The following is a 24479-nucleotide window of genomic DNA, read 5'->3' on the forward strand; positions in this document are numbered from 1 at the left end:
GTCCAATTCATATAAAAAAAATTGAGACATTTAATATTGAATTACATAGAAATTAGGCCCCGTTTCGTTAAAATTCTTATTTTTTAAGTATTTATTTTTTCTGTCTTACGAGACAGTTCATTCTCTCACGATATATCACTTTTAATTCAAAAAATAACCTTAACGGAACGAGGCATTAAAGTACTAAAGTTAAAATTTTATATAGCAAATCTTCTTGTAGTGAAAGAAAGAACCTAAAATATTTCTAATGAACAAAAAAAAAAACAGGAAAAAAATGTAAGTATTACTTATGAATGAGGATGAGTAAATACTACTACTAGTAAATACTAGCAATTTCCGTTCGTAAAAAAAGAAGAAGAAGATGTCGAATTAAAGAAGGACCTTGGAGTTTGGGTTGGAGTCCCGTTGGAGCATTGGAGATGGTATTTAGATGGACGACTCCAGCCCTAGTTAAACGCCCCATTACGACTCCACAGTCACACGCCCCCAGACCAGACCTGAGGCGGAGGAGAGAGAAAGAAACCACACGAGTGCGCCTCCGATACACGCATCGGGCTCTCTCCCTCCAATCGACAACGGCAGAGCGGATGGCTGTCGGTGGCTGCACTTTCTCGTCGGACGACATCGTGGTGAAGTCGCCGACGGACAGGCGGCTTTACAGGTACGTACAGCTCCAGAACGGCCTCTGTGCTTTGCTAGTTCACGATCCGGAGATTTACCCCGACGGGCCGGTAGAACCTTCGAAGACTAACGGAGAGGACGGAGAGGATCAAGACGACGACGAAGAACTAGAGGAGGAGGAGGATGACGATGATGACGACGACGATGATGATGATGATGATGACGAGGACGACGACGACGACGAAGATGAAGGTGAAGAAGAGGAAGAAGAAGAGAGTGAAGGAGATGGCGGTGAGGCGAAAGCCAAGGGAAAGAGAGACGCGTCTCAATCTAAGCAGGTTTGTGTTTCGTTGCGTTGCGTTTAGTTTTTCAATTACGGCCGTTGATTTGTGAAAGATAATAGGGTTTTTAGCCATGTTTGCTGATTTTTGATGTTGTGATAGTTTTTTTGGGGTAAGTTCAATTTTAGATCACCAGAAACGCACACAACCCTTACAGCTAGTCCTCATGGGAACACCTTATAACATAAAACAGAAACGTAAACAGGCTAAGAAAACCTCTGCAAAAGAGGAGAAAAACAAAACAAAAGCTTGTTCTTTGCACTAGGCTTCACTCTCCTCCAATGACTCAGATAGCTTCACAAATCAGATTTCACCATGGAGAGCACAGCATGAACATCCCTCTGAATGCTCCTAAACACCCTTGAATTCCTTTCCGGCCAAACTTGGTACAAACTACAATGTGGCGGCAAGAATCAGTTTAGACAAAGTATGCTGAAGCCCATGCCCATGCCCATTGACGCCCAGATGAGTTTCTGATTCAGATTTACAGACCCTCCAGAAAAACCACATCTCCTTAACAAATCCCCTAGAGAGGAGAAGGGGCACAAAAAGAAGAGTTGAGAGTGGTCCTCAGTAGCACCATCACAGAACACACATCTGTCCTCATTGATCAAACCCCAACTGAGCAGCCTATCTTTAGTTGAGAGCCTTCCTCTTTGATAGCAAGCCATTGAACTATGGCCCATCTAGGGACATGAAATCTGAACCAAACAATCTTCCACCAAGCAGTGGTAGGATGAACACATCTCACAGCCTCCCAAGCAGATCTGACTGAAAAACCATGGGGATGCAAGACCCACACCACTGAATCCTTAAGAGCAGAATTGGGAACAAGAGTACTGGGAATGTTCTCCATTATCTCCCTGGTCACAGCATTCCTCCTCCTTGGCCAGCACCACAGGTTGTTCCTGGTCACAGACTTCACCTTAGCTTCAAGGGACCTCCCCAAGTTGAATACCACCCTAGAAACATTGGAGTTGCAATTAGGTTTTGGAAGTTGGATTACTGGAATGGTTGTCATGTTATGCAGTTAGGTCTTCCTTTTGTGCTTTTGAATTGTGTTGAGTTTGGTATGTCTTGTGGTTGCTTCATAGTCAGCTTACGAATGCAGGCGGCAGCGGCAATGTGTGTGGGAATGGGCAGCTTCTCTGATCCTTTTGAGGCACAGGGAATGGCGCATTTTCTAGGTTTGCTCCTCCTTCAACTGTGAACTAAACAAGTGACTACACTTATGTACTGTTGCATTTGCTTACACATGCACATGCGGACTTACTTACATTGTGCTGTATTTCCTGCCATTGAAATCATTCAAAGTAAACGGCTGGTGTTGCTTTTGATGCTGAAGATACAGACGAAGAATGAAAATAGTATTAGGGATACAAGTTAAAGTGATTATTTTGCAATCAGCAATTCAATACTTGATTCTAGAATTAATAAAATGCAGCTATGCTTGCACGTTTTAGAGAATGGAACTGTTGAAATGCTGATAAAAGAATAATCCAAGACTGAGTGATTTCATCAATATTACATTTAAATATATCGGAAATTAGATAAAATCCATTCAAACAAACCCATGGAATTTATGTAGGTGATTGAAACCTCCACACCCACACCCCCCCCCCCCCCCCCCCCCCCCGCTCTCTCTTAATGCTAACCGTATTCTTTTGCAGAACACATGCTTTTTATGGGGAGTACTGATTTTCCAGATGAAAATGAGGTTTGTCTATCTAACTTGTTTTCTTTAAACATTCTTTTCGTTCAAATCATGCTTGTTATGTGTGCTTCACACTATTGCACATTATACCTGCGAAATCATATCAGTGAATCCCTGTAGATATTTGGGGGTAGTTTTGGAGCTTTGTTCCTCTTGCTTTAATTTTTACTTTTTTTTGGTAGCTGTATAGATGTTTTTTCATTGCATATAAAAACATAGGATACTGATCGTAAGTCATGACTTAATGACCACTAGGCCTCCCAGTTTGAGACTCTTTTTTCCCTAGTATGACAGATATTTGTCCAAGCATGGAGGTTCGTCAAATGCATACACTGAAGCTGAGCATACCTGCTACCATTTTGACGTTAAACGGGAGTTTCTGAAGGGTGCCTTGATAAGGTTTGCTTACAGATACTTCATAAGTGTATAGAAAGCGTATCAAACCATATGTGCAGTTATCAGGTCCATTTCTTGTTTTGCTTAAGCATGGTGGAAGTATGAGCTGTTGCTGTGGATTTTTTCCTGGAGCAATACACTTGTCTTTTCTTTTTATCGTAATCAAGCCGTATACTGTGAGAATGTTCAGGAATTTATAAATTGAAATTGGGAATACAGGAAATGCATTTGATGACAAGAAAATTTGCTCGTTTCTTGCCTAGGAGGGTGATAGTTTTCAGCGGGCCATGATTTATTAGAATTAACTTCGTAAGATGTTTGGGTTGGGACAAGGATTGTTCATCCAATTAGGTCTTTTATAGTTACGTTACTGAATTATTGATCTAAAGAAAAAAATGCTCGATGAATATAATGGTAAGTTGCTGGATAAATGGTAAAGCTAGACCTATTAAGTGTCTGAGATCATTTACTTGAGTTTAGGCAGCCAACTTTGGTCACGATAAAATTGATGCTGAAACCTGAATTCATTGATGCCAATCCATCTACTTCCTGTGGTTGATTGAAGCAACCAAACACACTTCATAATCAATATCAATTCAATCACTCTTCCAAAATAGAGAAAAGAGAAACCTATGGTGTCTCAGGCATCATAACCATTGTCATCCATGCCTAATTTAAGAAATAAGGTATAGTTCGACCTATATCTATTGTATGCTTCTGCATTGATAAGCTTTAAGAACTTTTCTATTTTCATCAATTTTCAGGTGCTCTTTCAGTAAATTGGGAGATTTAATACTGAAACAAAATAGTATTGAAAACTCAGACTTGGAGTTTTGGTGTTTAAATCAAGCACTCACATTGCCTTGCCTAGCAAACAAAAAGAAAAGTACTTTTCCATTGGTTTTTTTCCAACACCACATACGATATAAGGCTATAAGCTATCGGTTTAAATTTCTAAATCTCAAAGCTCCCAATGCATTCATGAAGTAGAAGTCTTCCTACAAAATGTTACTCCCTCCGTCCCACAAAGATTGTCATTTTCATTACTCACACCTTCAGCTATTTTTTGATTTATAATTATTGATGATTTTAAAAACTTTGTTTAGTAAAATCAAGTGAGAACTATCAGTATCCATATTGCATTTGAAAATATTATAAACTACAAAATATAAAATATTTTTGAAAAGCGTGAAAGGAAAATTGACAATTTTTGTGGGACGGAGGGAGTATTAGGAACTTTTTCAGACTTCTCTAGTGCGTAGCTTGTGGCATGTGATACAGAATTTCTTACAATTTTGGATGAAGTTAATAAATTATGAGTTTGGTCCTTGGATACTATCTTTAATAAATCATACTCGCAAAAGAGAGATTAATTTGCATTCACATTTTTCGCTCATAAAAAGCAATCAAGGTGTATATCTACCGGGCCTCCACATTTCTTATATTTGGAGAGTGCCTGCAATGGGGTTGAAAATATAAACTGGTGTTCTGCAAACTTCTTCAAAGCACGCAAGACTTAAAGGATTGGAATGAGAATTGTCAATCAATCCTATTTGAATGATCTCTGATTTTTTGGTCCATTCTAGGTGTTATTCTGGGTAGATAGCAAAGATAGTTATATGCCCCATTTTGTTCTGCAGGTTTTCTCAGTTTTTTATTTCACCTTTAGTGAAAGCTGAAGCCATGGAAAGGGAGGTTCTAGCTGTGGATTCAGGTTTGTCCACGTAAACTATGCTGATTCCAATTGGTTTCGCTCAGCAGGGAGATGTGCTCCTCTTTACTCAACCTTCTCTCTTATCTTTTGGGCAACTGGTTCTTTTCTAATTATGGAATATTGTTTGACAATGTGGAACAAATGAATCCTAGAATTTAATCAGGTTCTGCAAAATGATTCTTGCCGTCTTCAACAGCTACAGTGCCATACATCAGCACCTGACCATGCCTTCAACCGATTCTTTTGGGGTAACCTTCCATAAACCTTCAGTTCTTTTTAATCTTGCTGCCTCTTTCATGCTGACCAATGTGTTGCTTTGAAGGGAATAAGAAAAGCCTAGTTGATGCTATGAAGAAAGGAATTAATCTGCGGGAGCAAATTCTGAGATTATACGGGGATAACTACCATGGGGGTTTGATGAAGCTAGTTGTGATTGGGGGAGGTATAGTTCTTTTGTGTAACACCTTTGATGTAATCGTATTCGATCGTACATTCTCATGCAATATAGCTAACCATACACCAAACACCATGAAAAACATAAAACTTTGATTTTATTTCAGTTAATTCTTTTGGAATGTAGATTTGTTGTTTCAGTAACTGTAATGAGTTGAGCCTGACCAGCTGCAGCCTTTCTTCTTCTTCTTTTTTTGGATCGGCGAAAGTCAGTATTGTTAGAATAGTTAGATTAGCTTCTTAGAGGAGTTGAACTCCTAACCTCCTCTCTCCTGGCACCGAAGTGCACACTTGATGCTGTTGGGCCAAAGGCCCTTGGCAACCAGCTGCAGCCTTGTGGTTGATAATTGAATTGATGCAGCCACAACTCAAGGACAGGGTTTCAAGGATCTCGGCAAAGGAGTTAAAAGCAGTGATAAAACATGGTTGTGCTGAAGAGATGCTAGAGGTGATATGGTGGGTGGTGATGCAGTTGATGTCCGTTACATTACCAAAGTTATATTGGCTAGGGGTAAAACAAAAAAGGGATTCCTTACGTGATGATTGAATCTCCATGTTAAAGGCATGTGCAGGGGTGTAAAGTGTAAACATTGGCGGAGATAATATCTTGAACAGAGTGACTGGTGTTTTTCTGGTGGTAATGGTAGTATAGATATCTAGTGAGGGACTCAGTAATATTGATGGTGAAGTTGGAGGTCAAAGGAACGTTTGTTGTATTGGCATTTTCTCTAGGGGAAAAGGCGGATAGGAGAAATCTACCAAATATCTTTTTCGGGGCAAATATTCTTCCCGAGGGAATTGAAGTGACAAATTCTCCCGAATGGTCTTGAAATTGAATTTTTTGTATCAAACCTCTAGTTCTGCTTCCCAAATTACATGAGAAAGCGTCCGTCACTTCATATTTGTTTCTGCTCTAAATTACTTTGTGCATGTTTTTTCTTTGCGTTTTGAATTGGGAGATTTAACAAAGAACCATGTTTGAAAAGAAACTGATTCCCTCCTCAGCTACGTACTGAATTAATACCAATTCTCTGGATCTTCAATTGTTGAGATTATCTGGTAAGTTGATAATAGAAACCAATCTACAAGCAACATTTTCTATAAGACAATTGCGGCAAATTAGCACTGGAATGATCTACAATGTCATCAACAATTGTCCGCAGATATTTCTGTATTGGAATCTCTCATCTAATATTCTGTTTGCTGCAACTTTTATGATCACTACAAGTTGACACGTGCTTTTCTGATTAGTTTCATGATGAAAATGATATTGGATAAAGAATGCTTAGAAAAATTGTTAACTTCTTATTTAGAAGAAGTTATATAGTTGTGCTTATATTGTGTTTCAAATGTTGCAGAGACTCTAGATGTACTTGAGAGTTGGGTTCTCGAATTATTTAGCAATGTCAAAAAAGGTCCTCCCCTAAAGCAAGAGGCTAGGACAGAAGTTCCTATTTGGAAAGCTGGTAAACTCTACAGGTTAGAGGCAGTGAAAGATGTTCATATCCTCAATTTGTCGTGGACATTGCCCTGTCTTCGAAAGGATTATCTGAAAAAATCAGAAGATTACCTAGCTCACCTCATTGGGCACGGTAAGATATCGCGTGTTCACATGTTTTCAAAGTCTTTCATTCAAAAAAAGCATTTTGTTTAGTTTATCTGAAAAAGGTGGAAAAGTTTGAATTTTTATGCTTATTTGGTGATTTAGTGTTTGGTTGATAGTAAAGTGAACTTTCCCAGCATCCCAATTCTTTTGAATTTGACTGGTTCTTCAATTTCCCAAAATATTCTAAAACTGGCGGTCTTAGAATGTTTATTCATCAATCCTTGCATTGCTTCTTCACTTGAGGAGGTTGTAGTGATCTTCTTCTTATAAGCCTTTTTTTTTTTTGAGGTTTGTACTTGTATGTTCTCATGTCTTCGGGAGATTTGTTTGTTTGTTTTTCATCTGATCTCTCAATCGTAGGCCCTCTTCTTGGTTTTCTTGCATCAAAGGCTGTTCATTCTATACAAAAGTTGGAATATGTTTAAGAGGAGATTTCCAGGGTGTGGAAGTTGAAAACCAGGTCAATTTCAGCTGTAAACTTGATGTTCTAAAAGGCCTGCTGAAGTGTAAGATTGAATAATGAAGGTTTCTGTAAGGGAAGGATGATGAAACGGTTTATATGTAGCGTGATTTTCTCAACGGAAGGGGTGCAAACTGATAGTGCCTATAGGGTATTCTAGAGCCCTGAAGGAGAAAGGGTGAAGGAGTGTCAAATTGTGGGTATTTAGAATCAGAGCACTTTGAGTGCATTGTCGTGGCGAGACTGGGGCAAGATGCAAGAATGGCTTATGAACCGAGATGATAATGCAGCCCAGTGAAGTATAAAAGTGGGTCCTAAAAGGGTTGAGAGGTTTAATAAGTTTATTGGGGTATATATATTTAGAGGAAACCACTCTTGCATCAAGAAACACTAAAAGATCCCAATAAATTGATCTATAAGTCGAATATATTTATTTACTTATAATAAAAAAAATTGATAAAGTGATCTATAAGTAATGTTGGTTCAAAAAAATGAAACTTTTGTATTCCTTATGTTGACTTTATCCCTTATTGCTTGTCATGTCAGCTAAATAGTAAGATAAAAATGACCTATTTTGAACCCTCATTTTGTAACTCGCAAGCCAAAATGTCTTTAGCATTTAAATTCCTTTTTGTGGTCTATATGCTTATTTTATTCATTTGATTAACATTATGTTTAGAGCATGAGTTTCAACATCTGAAGAGCTGTTTTTTTCCTTCCAGAGGGCAAAGGGAGCTTGCTTTTTTTTCTAAAAGCTAAGGGATGGGCAACTTCTATGTGCGCTGGTGTTGGCGATGAAGGAATGCACCGATCTTTGATTGCCTATATTTTTGGGATGTCTATACACCTCACTGACTTGGGCTTGGAAAAGGTTGATTCGTTGTTCTTAACCATTACTGATGCATCTTGTGCAGTCCGTCTCGCTTTTCCTACATTTTTATGACACTTGAAAGGGATCAAGTTTGTTTAGCTGGGAATCAAGGGAATATAGACCTTCCCATCAATTCCTTCACATGAAGTTTCCGTTAGACCAAAAAAAAAAAATCCTTGACATGTTAGATATTTTTGGAATTTAGGGCAGTGTATAGGCTCTGTTTATTGACTGGTCTCTCTTGGTACTGTTGGCTTTTTGGTCTTTTGTTCTTTGCTTCCTTTTGTACATGGTTGGCATCCCCTTGATGCCTTTTCGATGAATTTATTACTTAATATAAAACTTCGAAGGATCAACCTTGTGAACCATTAGTAGTTGTCTCAGGCTTGTGCGTGTCTTGGTGTACTCATTCCAGAATTTGCCTTTGCTAGATAGTTGGTTTCCTATTTTGTATAATACTGGAGAAAGGAGATTTCTTGGAGTACAAATAAGACTAACCAGATTTTTCTGAGAAAGGAAGAAAAGGTTTGGTATCTTTTACACTTAAATGGTTTTCTCTTCAAGAACACTTGTGAAAACATAATTGGGCTTGCCTAGAGAAACCTCTCACTTGTTTCTTGGGTATACTCCTTGGGCCTCACAGGCGGGCGCCGAAGGATTTCTTCCTTCTACCTTTAATTATCCTAGATATTTCTACCATATAGATGTGTATATAGTGTTAGAGCTCATTCCACAAAGTGACTTTTTTTTCCCCTTATTTTCTTTGTATCATTCACAATATTCAATGTTTTATCTAGTATATACTATATAGTATATCTTTATGAAAACACAAAAAAAAGTTGCGTGTATGTTCATGTGATTTTCAACGTGAGTGGTATGTTTTCTCCAAGTATATTTTACGGTATATGCAGCGTAATGATATTAGTTGTTGAATGGTTACCTTTGTGTAGCATGCTTGTAAGTTGTCAATTCCTGGAAGTAAATGTAATGTTCCACTAAAAATTTTCTCAGTTAACATCTAATATCCTAGTTAAGAACTGTAAAGTTACATGCATTATATTCATTTGTCTACATCTGCATTAATTCATAGAAGCCATTGAAATACAGATCTTCATGGTGAAGAAATCATTCTTATAACTACGTTTTCTCATAATTAGTCCGAATAGGCACTAAACCTTTTGAGGTAAGACTGTAATACTATGCATAAGACATGCAACTTGTTGTCTTTCTTGTGTCACCCTCTATTACTGATGTTTCTACTTTGGTATGATGTTGGTGTGCAGATCTTTGAAATCATTGGCTACGTTTATCAATACCTTAAATTATTGCGTCAAGTTTCTCCTCAAGAATGGATATTTAAGGAACTCCAGGATATTGGAAATATGGAATTTAGATTTGCAGAGCAACAACCTCAGGATGATTATGCTGCAGAACTTGCAGGTTTGTGTTGTTCGGTTCTTTTACCTATGCATCACCTTTATTACACTTTATTCAATTGTTGGACTCTTGGTTTAAGGTGTTACTCCCTCCATTCTTAAATGATAGTCCACTACAAAAAGTCGTGCCACTTTTCGAACTAAAAAATAGTGTACTTATCTGTATAATTTTTAAAATAGTTCGCACCAAAAAGTGGCACGATTTTTCATAATGACCCATCACTTAGGAACAGAGGGAGTGTGTGTTAAAGCATCCAACTCAAAACCAATTGGCAGTGGGAGGAGAGAGGCCGCCCAGGCTCGTATATTAATTTTTAGAGGTTATAATAAACCAATGTCGGACAGGCTCTAACATAATGCATAGCAATTATTTGGCGTGACTTGTGAGCTTGGCAACCTGACTCTAGCTTCAGAACAATCTTTGCGCAGGTCTTCATTTCCATAGTTGTCTATTAATGCTTACTTGGATTTAATTGTAACTTTGTTCTTTTGGGTGGTCAGCTGTATTTTATATCAAAAACTTTTTGGTAGGGGGAGTTCTTTGGTTTCTTTCCAACTGAAATTGGTCAGGTCCGTCAGGATCATTATGTTGATATACGTTGCCACAGATATATATCATGGGGAGTTGTTAAGAAGCACCTACTTATGAGAACATCGCATCAACATAATTATGTTGATATACAATTTCGTGCCTAAATTTTGTTCAAGAGAATAGCAAACTAAAGAGAGTGAAGTCATAGTAAATTCTGTTGTTATATGAACGTATTCTATTGTGAGTTACTCCTTGCCCCACCAAAAGGTAAAAGAGTAGCACAAAATGACATTTCCCCCCCTTTCTAATTCAATTTCAGTGGTTGTATTTCGAGTTAGCTTATTGTAATCTTGTAAGATATTTCATGTACTTTTTGTCAAACTATTGATGAAAACAGTTTATTGCAGAGAATCTGCATGTTTATCCTCCGGAACACATTATTTATGGGGACTATGCATTCAAGGTTTGGGATGAGGAGATGATCAAAAATGTTTTGGGCTTCTTCTCTCCAGAAAACATGAGGGTTGATGTAGTATCTAAGTCTTTGAACAAGTCCCAAGGTAACTTGTTGTCAATAGACGGAGTAGCATGTTGTCAACTTCATTCCTTTTCAACTATGTTGTGGCTTACAAGTATGGCTTTGGTTTTCACCTTTAATTTTCTCGCCCATCTGTTCTTCTCTATGAGAACAACCACGTAGACCAGTATTTAGACAAGAAAGGATATGATTAAACTAATAGTGTTTTTTCTTGCACTTCCCTGGTTGAGCTACTTCAATACCTTGTTTCTTATTGCTTCAGACTTTGAATGTGAGCCATGGTTTGGATCAAGATATACGGAGGAAGATATTTCTCCATTGCTGATGGAAATGTGGAGCAATCCTTCAGAAGTTGACACGTCCTTACATCTGCCTGCAAAGAATGAGTTCATTCCATGTGATTTTTCCATCTGTGCTGATAAGGCATCTATTGCGGATGCAAATTACCCACGATGTATACTTGACGAACCATTAATAAAGTTCTGGTACAAGCTTGATCGGACTTTCAAACTTCCTCGTGCAAATACATATTTCCGTATTACATTAAAAGGAGGATACAATGATGTGAAGAATTCTCTGTTGACTGAATTATTTATTCACCTTCTAAAAGATGAGCTGAATGAGATCATATATCAGGTTTGTTACTTCTAAGTTTTATGCATGTTAACTATTCGGAAAAAAAATGTTTTCATTCTTTAACAAAAAAAATTTAACCAGAAGAACCATTGTTCTCTTTTGCAGGCCAGCGTGGCAAAGTTAGAGACTTCTGTTTCTCTTTTTAGTGACAAGCTGGAGTTAAAGGTCTATGGTTTCAATCATAAGCTTCCAATTCTTTTATCTAAAGTTTTGGCAGTTGCCAAATCGTTTTCTCCAACTGATGATCGCTTCAAGGTGTGTAAAGTAGCTTTTGCATCTTCTATTATTTAAATTCCTGGTTTTTACCATAATTTGTTTGGTTTTCCTTCCCAGTTGTCACTGTGTTCACATCATTAGCTTTATTTCTTAGTATTTAAATTCATTAGAAACTGAAAATCATGTGTATGCTATTTGGATGTGTGTTATCAGAACTGTTTAAATTTTCAGAGTAGTGCAGGCTACTACCAATCCAGTGAGCCATGCAGTTGAACGTTCAACATGGAGTTTGATATGCTTATAATTGTTTGAATGATTATCTTTTGTGATTTTTGAACTGCATTCTACTTGTGTAATCTGAAAATCATATGGCAAATTTGTATGATTTTTTATTATTCATATACTAAGTTGATCAAATTGGTGTGTTTTGTTTTTGGTTTGTCTATGGCGCAATGACGGTAAATTTGACAGGTTATTAAAGAGGATATGGAGAGAACTTTAAGAAACACCAACATGAAGCCTCTTAGTCATGCGTCATATCTGAGACTGCAAGTCCTCTGTCAGAGTTTTTGGGATGCAGATGAGAAACTGGGCTTGCTAAACAATTTGTCTCTTGCTGATTTGAAGGCTTTTATTCCTCAGCTTCTTTCACAGGTGTGCGATTATGTTGATATGCTGGATTCACTACTTAAGACTCTTGCTGCCGATGTTTTCCTGAGAATTACTCTGTTTCTGTCTTTTCTGTACTTGACTTTGGCTTACCTTTAGTTATCTGCCCTGAGCTAACCTTTTGGTCGGGATTGCTGTAGTTACAAGTGGTATGGTGCATAGCATCTGCTTCTAATGCCACACTAGGACTGCCTTGCTTTACAGTTCCATGTAAACCCCTATCCACATGCTCAGCTGATGCTCAGCTGTTGGGAACTACCCGACGTTAGTGCAATGGATGAAACGTGTTGCAATATTAGCTGTCAAACTGGGAGTTTGTTTTGGCAAAGTACATTCGAGAAATCCATATCACATGTACTTCAGAAGCAGCAGGAGAACTGTCAACTAACTGATTCAAGGGAAAAATATGGATCTATAAGCAAAAATCCATGGAACATGCCATTTGCGTGTGTGCATGGGTTGGTGGCGGGTACCAACTAGCATATAGGACAACTTCAATCTAGAAACCTGTTGTATTTGTTAGGTTCATATTCAGAACTATGCTTTACGGTTCTGTGAGTGTTGAAAGAGAAGTTTATTGGGGGAAAAAGGTGGATTAATTGGGGGAGTTACTGTGGAGGCATGAACTAGAAATTTCTCTAATTATTTTTTGTATCTTGTGTATTGAGCAATGCTATAAGCGAGATAGAAGCCCATTACCAGGGATGCTCTTTTTTTTTAACAGCTACCAGGAATGCTCTTGATCACAAGTGAACCTAGTTACATTAAGCTCATCTGTTTTCGGCTATTTTCATGCTGTAAAGTTATGTACAATTTTCAAGTGGTCAAACTGTTTTTTTTTTCACTTTTAACTGACCTTTGACAGCTATATATTGAGGGCCTTTGCCATGGCAATTTGTTGGAAGAAGAAGCAATTCACATATCATCTATATTTCGAAGTAACTTCTCTGTTCAACCACTCCCAGTTGACATGAGGCACAAAGAGTACATAATGTGTCTTCCTCCTGGTGCTGACCTTGTTAGAGATGTCGAAGTAAAGAACAAGCTGGAAACAAACTCTGTGCTTGAGGTAATCTGTTTATTCATCATTGTTTTGTTTTGCAATAATCTAGATTCGAGCTCTCATTTTCTTACCACGTCATATGGCATAATCTTTTTCCATGTCATCTCCCTTGCAGCTTTATTTTCAGATTGAGCCTGAGGTTGGGCCAGTAATAACGAAGTTGAAAGCCCTATCAGATCTGTTTGATGAAATTGTGGATGAACCGCTTTTCAATCAGCTTAGGTATACGTGTGCTGAATTCTTTCTGAATTATTGTACATTAAAGGGTTAACTAAGACGAACTTGCAAAATGTTTCACTTTTGTCATTGCGTGAAAGGTTTAATCAAATCATTAGTCATTTGTATCAGTTTCTAAATGTTTCTTTTTTGTTTCTGGTTTTGTGTTGTATATATAGGACAAAAGAGCAGCTTGGCTATGTAGTTGAATGTAGCCCACGGGTAACATACCGCATTTTAGGGTTTTGTTTCCGTGTTCAATCATCCGAGTTTAACCCTGTCTATTTGCAAGGGAGAATTGAAAGCTTCATAAATGGCCTGAAAGAATTGTTGGTAAGTAGCCAATTTGATTCTTTCTGTCTCTCTCTCTTCTTGGTTTCTATTTTTTAATCTTTCAAGTTGGTTCTAGGCATGCTAATTATTGTGCTTCACCATTATGTTGTCCTAAGAGCTATAAATTTTACATCTCTCGCAAGAGTGTTTGCAATACAACTACATAACATCTGCAATCCATGCAACAGCAATATCTATGGTCTTGCATACTGAAATTCACAAATTTCACCTCCTGAAAAACTTTCAAAATCGAATATGAAGTTTAGAGGATCATTAAATATGTTTGTCATGTCAGGCATGAAAGAACTAGCATAAAAGAAAGATTGGAAACTTAGTGCCAGTTTTGTCATATTCTTTTCAGATGACTGCTTTCTGAGTGATAATCCATTTCTTTGTCGAAATGTCCATTGACACTGCAGGATGGAATTGATGACGAATCCTTCGAGAATTACAAAAGTGGGTTAATTGCGAAGTTGCTCGAGAAGGATCCATCTCTCCAATATGAGACGAACCGGTATTGGGGTCAAATCATAGATAAGAGGTACTATTATGTTATAACTTATCTATAGAGGCTCAATTGTTGAATTTGTAATGGCATCAGTATCCTTTGTATGTGAGTTATCAGACAGTACCATTGTCAAGCACTCCTTGGTCCTTTTTCATGTCCTGGGCCTCCTGGTGTGAGACATTGGGTTTTACTTCAGTGAGCCACCAGTGAATTACTTTTGCCTAGATTCATTGGCACAATTGAGTCAGATCAAATGCCCATTATGCTCTCGTTGATCAAAATCTGTCGAGTGACTGATCAATTGCATTGCATGCTTATCATGGATGCAGATGAAGTGTCATTTGATAGTGTTATAGCAGCTATTATCTACTGCATTTTTGGTCCTGTGGGATGTGTAAATTGAATTTTTTAGGTAAAGAACTCAATCCTCTCCGATTGGGTTAGAACCCAGATAAATATATTGCTAGTGGGGCTGTTTGATCTTCTTCTAGTCGTCCTTTATGTTGTCAATGACAAGTAGAAGGAAGTTCGTATGGCAGCAAGCATTTTATGCTGATCCCCTATGAAAATGTCTAGAACAATCATCTAATTGAGGGGGCCCTCGCTGCCTTGTGTTCGGATATTAATGCAGATGGATTGTGCTTTCGACTTACGATCTTCGAATGCCAAATATTATCCATTCTTCAGGTACATGTTTGACCTATCTGAGAAGGAAGCAGAGGAACTCAGACACATACAAAAGAATGATGTCGTTGACTGGTACAATACTTATTTGAGACAGTCATCACCTAAGTGTCGAAGGCTTGCAATTCGAGTATGGGGTTGCAATGCTGATTGGAAAGAAGCCAACACGCAAGCACCATCTGTGCAGGTTATTGAAGATCTCACAGCCTTCAAGATGTCATCTACGTTCTATCCAAGCGTTTGCTGAAGAGAGCTCACTAGTGTAGAACATGCGATAAATTAGTATCTCCCATAGTGGTCCTTCGATCTGGTCAAAAGAACCAAGTATACATCTATTTTTTTTGTTATTGATGTATCATTGACGAAGATTATTATAAATTGGCCATTCTTTTCCTTGAGGTGCACTTGCTAATTTTGGGAGTGGTGTTATGTAACTTGGACATTCAGAGACTCTGGGCAGACTCTCTGGAAATAATCAAGGTTCATTTTTTGTTCTGATTCAGAAATTAGTAGAGACGAATCAATCAGTGGCAATCACGTCAATATGTGAGTGCTAATATTTGCTGGTTTTACCTCATCTTGTTTTTGAGTTGTTTTTGGTTTTTGTCAATCCAAGGTAGATGACTCCAATGGTTGAACTGTTACTGTGATGATTGCTTGGTTATTGGCTTTTCTTTTTTGTGTTGTTTTATCGCCATCAAGCCTTCTAGCCATGCATTCCGATTATGTGTACTGTCTTCTGCACTTTGAGCTGTAGCAAAATGACCTAGACTATCTTTAGTTTGGAAACTAGAGTTTGGGTATCCACCGGTGATTTTTTTATGGTCATTCGCATTATCTCTAGGTAATGTTCATGTACTTCTAGACATCCTGTTGTACGCAGTAAATAGTGAGGGTTGTACAGTAACTGAACTATATGGATATGTATACTTCCATATGGTCTATGACTTAACATCTTCATTCTGAATTTTTTTGACGGGTAAGTGTTAAGCTTACGATATGCACATTTACAGCTACCTTCATGTTAGAGGTATTGACTTGCATATTCCTTTATATTGGGCTCAAGCCTATTTTGCAATCTCTTGGAGTATGTCACAAGAGGTTGCATTGCTGCTCTCGGCGGGGATGACACAGAAATAGACTGTTTACCGCGAGAAAACAGACTACATAAGCCTCACTAGGTTTTCCTGCGCAGTTTGGGTGAAACAAAAGTGAGATGACAAAAAGAAAGAGGTAGGTACTAGCATTTTCCCAATCGACTCAACGTAAAAGCATTGTGTCTAGACGATTGTCAAACTCATGTAATCGAGTTGTGTGTTAGTTTATTGAAATTAAGATTGAACGCATGGGCAAATAGTAACTGGTTTTCTAGGTGATGTATCAAGCCATTATTGTCTAGGGGAGGGTTGGAGATCTTTCACAACTCAAGGTGTAGATTGTGGGGGTCTCTGGTCCTTCATATGATTGTCATTAAGTGATTCAGACATTCTGGACCTTCCACATTTGGGAATTGCCCAATTGAAATTTAAGGCTGTTGGTTCCAATTAAAGTAAACTTTCAGTGAAGAACCTAACGAAGTGGGGGTGTCTTTTATCTCTTTCCTCAAGCCCACGTGGGTGGGGTATGAACTGGGGCTTCAAGTTGGCCTTCTGCTGCTTCCAGTTTGTGGTTTGTGTTGTTTTTCAATATCTAGCTACCCCTAAAACTGTAGGGAAGGTCCATTGCTACCTCTGGACAATCCTTTTGAATGTCATTTTCTTTGTTTCTTTGGTCCCTCCCCAACCAACACCACAAACTGGATAAAATCCTCTTGCATCTCCCCGGACACCTTGTGATCCATCAAAGATCCTTTGGGAGAATGATGTGTTGGAGTTTGAGGATCCCACAAGATTGAGAGTCTTGATCCTCTCTCTCCCTCGTAAATAACTCAGTATTTGGCCCAATAGACTCACTAATCCGGAGAACTAATTTCATAGTTCACTAGCGGGAGGTTAATTTAAAGTTGAACTGGCCCAACGTAGGAATTGATAGCAAGCAAATGCGAGTCGAACCTCAGACCAAAGGCTTCTAAGGCCCTTGGTCTCCCTCTCCCGGGTTGATAAAGAATTCATTCATTGAACTAAGAGTTTAAATTCTATTGGGCTGAGCCAGGATTCGGCTACAGGGGTGGCACCGTTACATGAAAATCTAGTTACATGTTATGCAAAAAAATATGAGAACGGAAAATTATATAGAAAGTCATATAATTAGATTTTGTCATGGTTCTTTTTTGTGAAAGAAAGTCTTGCTCCAACTCTTTTATGGAAGACATTACGATATTAATTTTTCGCGATCCAAACCAACTACTCTCTAAATTATACTTTACAGTATTTGTACAAAGTATTAGGAGTTTTTTTTGACATACCTGTAAATACCGAGTGCAATTTTGTTCACCCTTCTTAAAAGATGGTGAACATTACCCTCTCTCTTATTGGTTGAAATGGTGTAGGTCACACACATGCAATACACTTTTTGGTACGTATGACATTACTTTGTGGTGGAATCCATACAATTTCAATTAATAGAAAAAAGGATAATGTTCACCCTCTTAAGTAGAGGGTAAACAAAACTCAACTCGTAAATACCTGGTCAAACCACATTTAGAAAAAATTATGTGTTCAAAAGTGCGAGTGACCCCTACCCCAATCCCTTGACAAGCACCACAAAAAATAACTAAATTGACAAGTTTTAGGAGTGCCTGAGGCAACGAGGAATCCCTCGTTCACTGTAAGTGTAAAAAAAGGAGTAATCTGTAACTTATTTATACAAAAATGAAAATTGACATGTTTGTAAATGCATTTTATATGTCCATTCACAAATACTATAATTTGTAAATAAATGTGCATTAAAAATCGTACTAAACTTGGGATGAAAAAAATTAATGTTCAAATGGGTCACGTGCCTCTCAAATTAGTAAAAAAAAAGAATTACAAACCTTTCGAGAGTTAATGAAAAAATTTACAATGAGAGAGAGCGCGCAAGAGAGAGTGAACTGACAGTTTCTCAAAAGAGAAGAGAGTAAAATGCGCCAGGGAGATTCGAACTCTCCTGCATATGTTTTACCAACTCCACAAAAGTGCTCATTGTGGAAAGTTATCATACTTTTATATTTAAAATCTTTCCGTACGAATTTTATTTTTCATTTTTTTAAGAAATTTTGGAGCGGGGTGGCACGTGCCACTCCCCCCACCTACTAGCTCCGCCCCTGTATTCACCCTAGGTGGAAACCCCACATTTTCCACCACCACCAACCCCACCGTGCATATATTACAGTAATCTGAACCGTTCATCTTGTAAGGTTCACAGAGTAGTATTTACAAAAATTCATCTTCATCGAACATGGATAGGTAAATAAAAAATTAAAATTTGGTTTATACAATTGACGGTTGATAAGTTTAAAGTTAAACTATTCATGACCGTCTATTTCATAAACTAAAATTTAATTTTTGATGTATCTATCGATATCCGATAAATATGATTTTTTGCATGAATATACTACTCTGTGGGCCCTACATAATGAACAATTCAGATTACTAAAAAAATGCACAAGGAAGCCTGCAATGGGCAGTAGAAACCATGAAATTTGCACCTACGATGGAAAGAATTTAAAGTTCAATGGTGCCTTACAAAGTAACACCCTTTCAACTTTTAAGGAGCTGAACCACAATGAAGGTTGCCCCCGAAAATGGGTCACTGGAAATGTGGGTTGTATTTGGAAGGTTGCAACCTATTGTCTAGCTTCAAGTTCACTTTTATTCACCTAGTGGATAACCAAATATAGAATTCTTATTATTTGGTTCCTTTTTATATTCCCACCGTCTTAATTTAATTGTTCCTCGTTCTATTCTAACTGGCTAAAAAATAAGTTATATCTTTAAATCCGTAATGAATTTCATATCGAATATATATTCCGTTTGATAGATCACGATTAGTTCTATAATATAATATTTTTGAAAACACATAAAATATAATAAATTACGAGATATAATCAATTAAAAAGTGGCACGAACTCCCAAAAATGACAATTAAATCGGGACGGAGGAAGTATATATTTGTGGTAATTAAGTAGACTAACCGCTAGAAACGAGCCGAGTGGTTGTTTGTTGAGCTTCAAATTATCTATATTCAAGATTACTTGATTGTCTTTCAAATTGATCTCAGGCAAGTTTCAACTGAGGCCATTATAAGTCAAACTTATATGTTAGATAATTTCTCAAGCGAAAGTTCAAAAGTTATGGAGGTGGAAAAGGTAAAATCACGAGCTTAATTTTACCAAGATGCACACTAAAGTTTGGCCACTGTATATAGAGATAATAGTAGTCTTTGGACAGAGTGCTATTTCAACAAATATAAACCGAATTTTTTTGTAGACTACTTCAAAATATTTGCACACTTGGGGGCTGCAACACCTACTCAGCCCGTCTCCATCCGCACACGCACATTAACACGATGAGATGGTACTCAAATATAGTACATTTCAACATCAAATTATAGTACCTCAGGCATGTATTTCTCGGAAAATCTTATACGCTTGTCGGGATATAATCTCTAAACATCATGCATGAATGAAAAAAATGATATGATCTAGGAAAAAAATTAAACAAGAAAATGTCGCAAAGTAATTTGTGGAGAGGATATATATATTATCCTCTTGTGAAGAGAATGTTTTTGATTTCAGGGTATGGTGACCTGAAACGCAAATATATATATATATATATATATATATTATTCGTGTCCTTTTCTTTGTCACTTTGTAAATTGAAATGTCTGTTACATATTTTAAATTACCCTGTAATTAATTAAATGTTGGTAGTCCAGGCCATGTGCTCCTAACATGGTAGGACCAACCTGATATCTTCTGCTTCCAGACGGTGAGTGAGAGGTGAGACCCTCTTTCCACAAAATACAAAAACACAAAAAATAAATTACTCCGAAGAAGCATATCTCATTTGTATCTTTTGGATTAAATCCGAATTGTCCGTGTCAAAATAAACATCCCGGTCAGCCGCACTACACCACTACACCGTGTAGTGCGGAGGCACACTACAGCACCCCTGGTCCCTTTTCGTCAAATGGAAAGGACTAGCAGGAGGGTAGGACTATAAACAACTCAAGTCTCAGTCGACGAGTAGTGAGTGGATCATTTAATTTTGATTTGAAAACTTAACAAGTTTTTTCCACTAGTGAGGGTGGGCCTAGAATTAGTTAAGGTACGTGTAAGCTTGTCCGAAAGCTTGAGTCATAAAAAAAAAAAAAAAAACTTAACAAGTTCTAGAAATACGTCCAAGTTTAGTTGTTGTTTTTTATCAATCGAGCTCAGCTCCAGTAGTTTGGTTTCTCAAAGTATTAAGCTCATCGAGTTGAGTAGTGAGTTGTTCAAGTTTGTTTCGAAAACCTCATAAATACAGCTAGTTTCACAAATATGTTCAATCTTGAATTGTTTAATTAGGTGGCATGTCGATTTTGAATGAGCTTTTACCGAGCCGTAAGAAAATGACAGGTATGGCCATGTCATCCAACTGTTGGTCGATATGGGCCAGTCCAAACCGTCCTCGTCAGGCAGAACAAATATAAATTATTACTCCCAAGTCGCCATTCCATGTGATTTTACTGTCCAACACATGACTTTTCGATCCATGTCGATCTTAATTTTGAAGATGGAGTATCTATTTTACTGACTTTTGTAATCTATCTGATTAATCCAGAGCCTGCGCGCCCACAGGGTTAACACTAGTCATGGCCGGAATCGAACTCACAATTTATAAATTAGGAAAGTCCAGAAACAAACGTGCCTGAATTAAGATTTACGTAAAACTTGTCGTCCACGTTAATCGTTTTTGGAACAGAGAACTTACACTAATACAGCGTCGCATACTCGGGAGATTGAGGAAAATGCAAGTACACGTAAGGATAGGGTCAAGGGGAGCTAATTAAACTGAATATGGACATCAGTTTTTATCAGACGGCCATGGATAGTTTAAAGCATAAGTTTCTGGGTTTTACTCAACCTGCAGGTTCAAAGCTTGGGATCGATGCTTCAGTTTATTGGGCAAATCAATGTGTTTGAGTACGGATTATCTGAAACTTTTTAATTTGGATCTGATCAGACCAACATTTTCATATGTACGTTCATGGTCTTAGGTCAATTAATCTGCTGTTATTATTTAAATGAACCCTTCTTTTGTTTATTGAACAGATTCGATTGAGCTCCTCATGGTCATTAATTAGATGGGTTGCATGCCTTCTACGGCTAACCTTGGCGTAATAATAACTAGGGCTGTAAACGAACCGAATCGAGCCGAACCTTGTTAAGTTCAGCTCAGGTTCGTTAAGGTATGAGTTCGGCTCGGGTTCGGCTCGAGTTCGATTCGAGCCTGAACAACTTGGCTCGAGTTCGGCTCGTTAAAATTTTTCAAGGCTCGGGTTCGGCTCGATTGGGTTCGTTAAGATACTAGTCTGACTTGAGTTTGGCTCGGATTCGGCTCTAGTTCGATTCGACCTTGAACATCTTGGCTCGAGTTTGGCTTGTTAAACTCAAATGAATCGAGCTGAGCCGAATCTAAGCTCGAATTGAGCTCGTCAAGACTCAGGTTTGATTCGGCTCAGCTCATTAAAGTCAAGCGAACCCAAACTCTCTCATTGACCGTATAGAATTTGGGAGAAAAATAAGTATTGAATTATATATACAACCTTAAAATTTTTTACATTTACAAATAGACTCCTATTGAATTATTAATTAAATTTAAGTATAGGTTCGCGAACCTAACCGAGCCGAATACCGTTAGGCTCAGGTTCGGCTCATTTACGGAACGAGACTAGAATTGAGGTTCAGGTTCAGTTCGTTTAGCAGACGAATCGAACTCGAACGAGCTCTTACCGAACCGAGCCTCGAACAGTTCGCAAATGGCTCGGTTCATTTACGGCCCTAATAATAACCATAAGTGAAAGGAAATTGATTTTGGCGCTTCACTTTTGTACGCAGACGCTTCACTTTGTACATGAAGTTGTGGAGCGAGCGCATGTGTACAAAAGTAGAGCGCAAAAATCAAAACCTAAGTGAAATAGAGCCAACAATCACATGTTTCAAAAAGGATTTTGTCTAGCTCTAAATGGACCTTTGTTAGTGAACGTTGAAATTAATCCCAAGAATTAACATAAACTTGCCCGAACACTCGAGTTATCCAAAAAAAAAACACAAATAAATCTTCCTTTTGCTTTTGAAATTGAACAAAACAAAACATAGAGCAATTACCCTATTTCATTATTGAGGCGTACGTATGGGTTTTCATATCATAATGTAGTATAGTAGTATTTTGTATTGGGAAAATGGAAAGTGATAATAATATTAAGGGGAGGATCAAAAAATAATAATAATAATAATATTAAGGGGGTTGAGTAGGGCCCACGGATAACGGTTGGTAGCCCAACCAGAACAAGTGCATGCGACTCTAAGCCTGATTTGCTTCTATTATTCTTTGCATCTCTCTCTCTCTCTCTCTCACACACACACACACACGCGCGCACACGCACATTATATATTACTAGTATTTGTTAACGACTTCTCTTATAAATAGCCAGCATCTCTCTACCCTTTTCCTCAACACAAACCTCACAGAACACAACACAAGGCAACATAAAATTTCTAAACCCCTCAAAACACCCAATGGCCGCCAAGCAATTCTCTTTGGCTACACTTCTTCTCTCCATTTCCCTCAACTTTTACTTTCTTCTCACCAATGCCGACTACGGAGGTTGGGATACCGCTCATGCCACCTTCTACGGCGGCGGCGACGCTTCTGGGACAATGGGTATGTCCCTAACTCAATTCTCCAAACTTAATTCCTTGTACAAAACTCACACCATTCTGTGCAAAAGTTTTGTAATAAGTATTTCCCTACAAACAGAAAGAAACAAAAGAACACAGAAAGTTCGTAATACAGAACGGTGACAGGCACTGATTTCATCACCATCATGTAATTTTATTGAATAATTTTCGGGTGTTTTTTTGGCAGGAGGGGCATGCGGGTACGGCAACTTGTACAGCCAAGGGTACGGCACAAACACCGCAGCGCTGAGCACGGCCCTGTTCAACAACGGACTGAGCTGCGGGGCATGCTACGAGATGCGGTGCAACGATGACCCGAGATGGTGCCTCCCGCACACCATCACCGTCACCGCCACAAACTTTTGCCCGCCCAACAACGCCTTGCCGAACAACAACGGCGGCTGGTGCAATCCGCCCCTCCAACACTTCGACCTGGCCGAACCTTCTTTCCTTCAAATCGCTCAATACCGAGCCGGAATCGTGCCCGTTGCCTTCCGAAGGTACATACATTGATCACTGTTATTAGCTTAATCTTCAAACATGTTCCGGTAGAGAATTTCCCAGTGAATCACTTGTACTATATTTTTTGAAACATAACTTGCGTATTACCATGTGGCAGGGTGCCTTGTGTGAAGAAAGGTGGAATTAGGTTCACAATCAACGGCCACTCGTACTTCAACCTGGTTTTGATCACGAACGTCGCGGGTGCAGGGGACATCCACGCGGTGTCGATCAAGGGGTCGAGAACAGGGTGGCAGCCCATGTCAAGGAACTGGGGCCAAAACTGGCAGAGCAATTCCTACCTCAATGGCCAAAGCCTCTCTTTCCAAGTCACCGCCAGCGACGGTAAAACAGTGACGAGTTTCGACGTGGCGCCCGGTAATTGGCAGTTTGGCCAGACTTTCGAAGGGAGCCAGTTCTAGTCTTCTAGATTCACTATACCATTGAAACGAGTTCGTTTTCTTCCGAGGCCAATTAAGATTTTAAGTGAAATTTGTGGATTTTTTTACACTTGTAAGAAAAGGGTTGGGTGGTGAACGTATGTTTAGTGAGTTGGCCTTCCTAAAGCTGTGGTAGCCAAGTAGGATGCGCCCGCGCTAGCTCGGCCTCTCACATTTGATGTAGTTTGATGTAATATAATATCTACATAGTCATGTTCTGTTTTTATCTTTATATAGTACCGGTAGCCTCGATCGATGTTCTGTTTTTATCTTTATATAGTACCGGCCGGTAGCCTCGATTGACTCTTATAATTATTGTAGCTTGATGTAATATAATACCTACATAGTCATGTTCTGTTTTTATCTTTATACCGGTAGCCTTGTCTTTATACCGGTTGCCTTGTCGATCTTCCAATTTATATGTTCTCAATTTAGATGCTACTTTCATTTTGACTTTTATTTCGTACGTGTAATGATCGATAGACTGAATTTCCACCTTCAAAGTTTAAATCTAGCTGGTACTAGAGTATATGAATCAAGATGCTCTCATCTAATAATTATTTCTTACGTGGTTCTCATGTGATTGAGAACCACGGAATGTGAAAGAAACCATGTGATTAAGTTGTTCATTTTATAGATGACTTTATTACTATTAACGGGTCCAAGA

The 24479-nt window shown here is 38.3% G+C and overlaps 2 protein-coding genes across 2 annotated transcripts; both read left to right on the forward strand.

Moving 5' to 3' along the window:
* Window positions 1–344: 344 nt before the first annotated feature.
* Window positions 345–15513, forward strand: LOC131314217 (nardilysin-like). Its single transcript, XM_058342720.1, has 19 exons — window positions 345–959; window positions 2074–2149; window positions 2633–2679; window positions 2963–3075; window positions 4713–4786; window positions 4939–5034; window positions 5109–5228; window positions 6598–6831; window positions 8028–8176; window positions 9460–9616; window positions 10552–10704; window positions 10945–11318; window positions 11424–11573; window positions 12006–12188; window positions 13069–13272; window positions 13382–13488; window positions 13662–13815; window positions 14235–14356; window positions 15011–15513. Exons 1-19 carry the CDS (start codon window positions 420–422, stop codon window positions 15252–15254), a joined length of 3297 nt encoding a protein of 1098 aa, XP_058198703.1. The 5' UTR covers window positions 345–419; the 3' UTR covers window positions 15255–15513.
* A 7096-nt stretch (window positions 15514–22609) lies between these two features.
* On the forward strand, window positions 22610–24181 carry LOC131314218 (expansin-A8-like). The gene is made up of 3 exons (XM_058342721.1): window positions 22610–22854; window positions 23059–23371; window positions 23491–24181. Exons 1-3 carry the CDS (start codon window positions 22710–22712, stop codon window positions 23792–23794), a joined length of 762 nt encoding a protein of 253 aa, XP_058198704.1. The 5' UTR covers window positions 22610–22709; the 3' UTR covers window positions 23795–24181.
* The last annotated feature ends 298 nt before the right edge of the window (window positions 24182–24479 follow it).

This window comes from Rhododendron vialii, chromosome 13a (assembly GCF_030253575.1).
Source record: "Rhododendron vialii isolate Sample 1 chromosome 13a, ASM3025357v1".
NCBI classification, from domain to species: domain Eukaryota; kingdom Viridiplantae; phylum Streptophyta; class Magnoliopsida; order Ericales; family Ericaceae; genus Rhododendron; species Rhododendron vialii.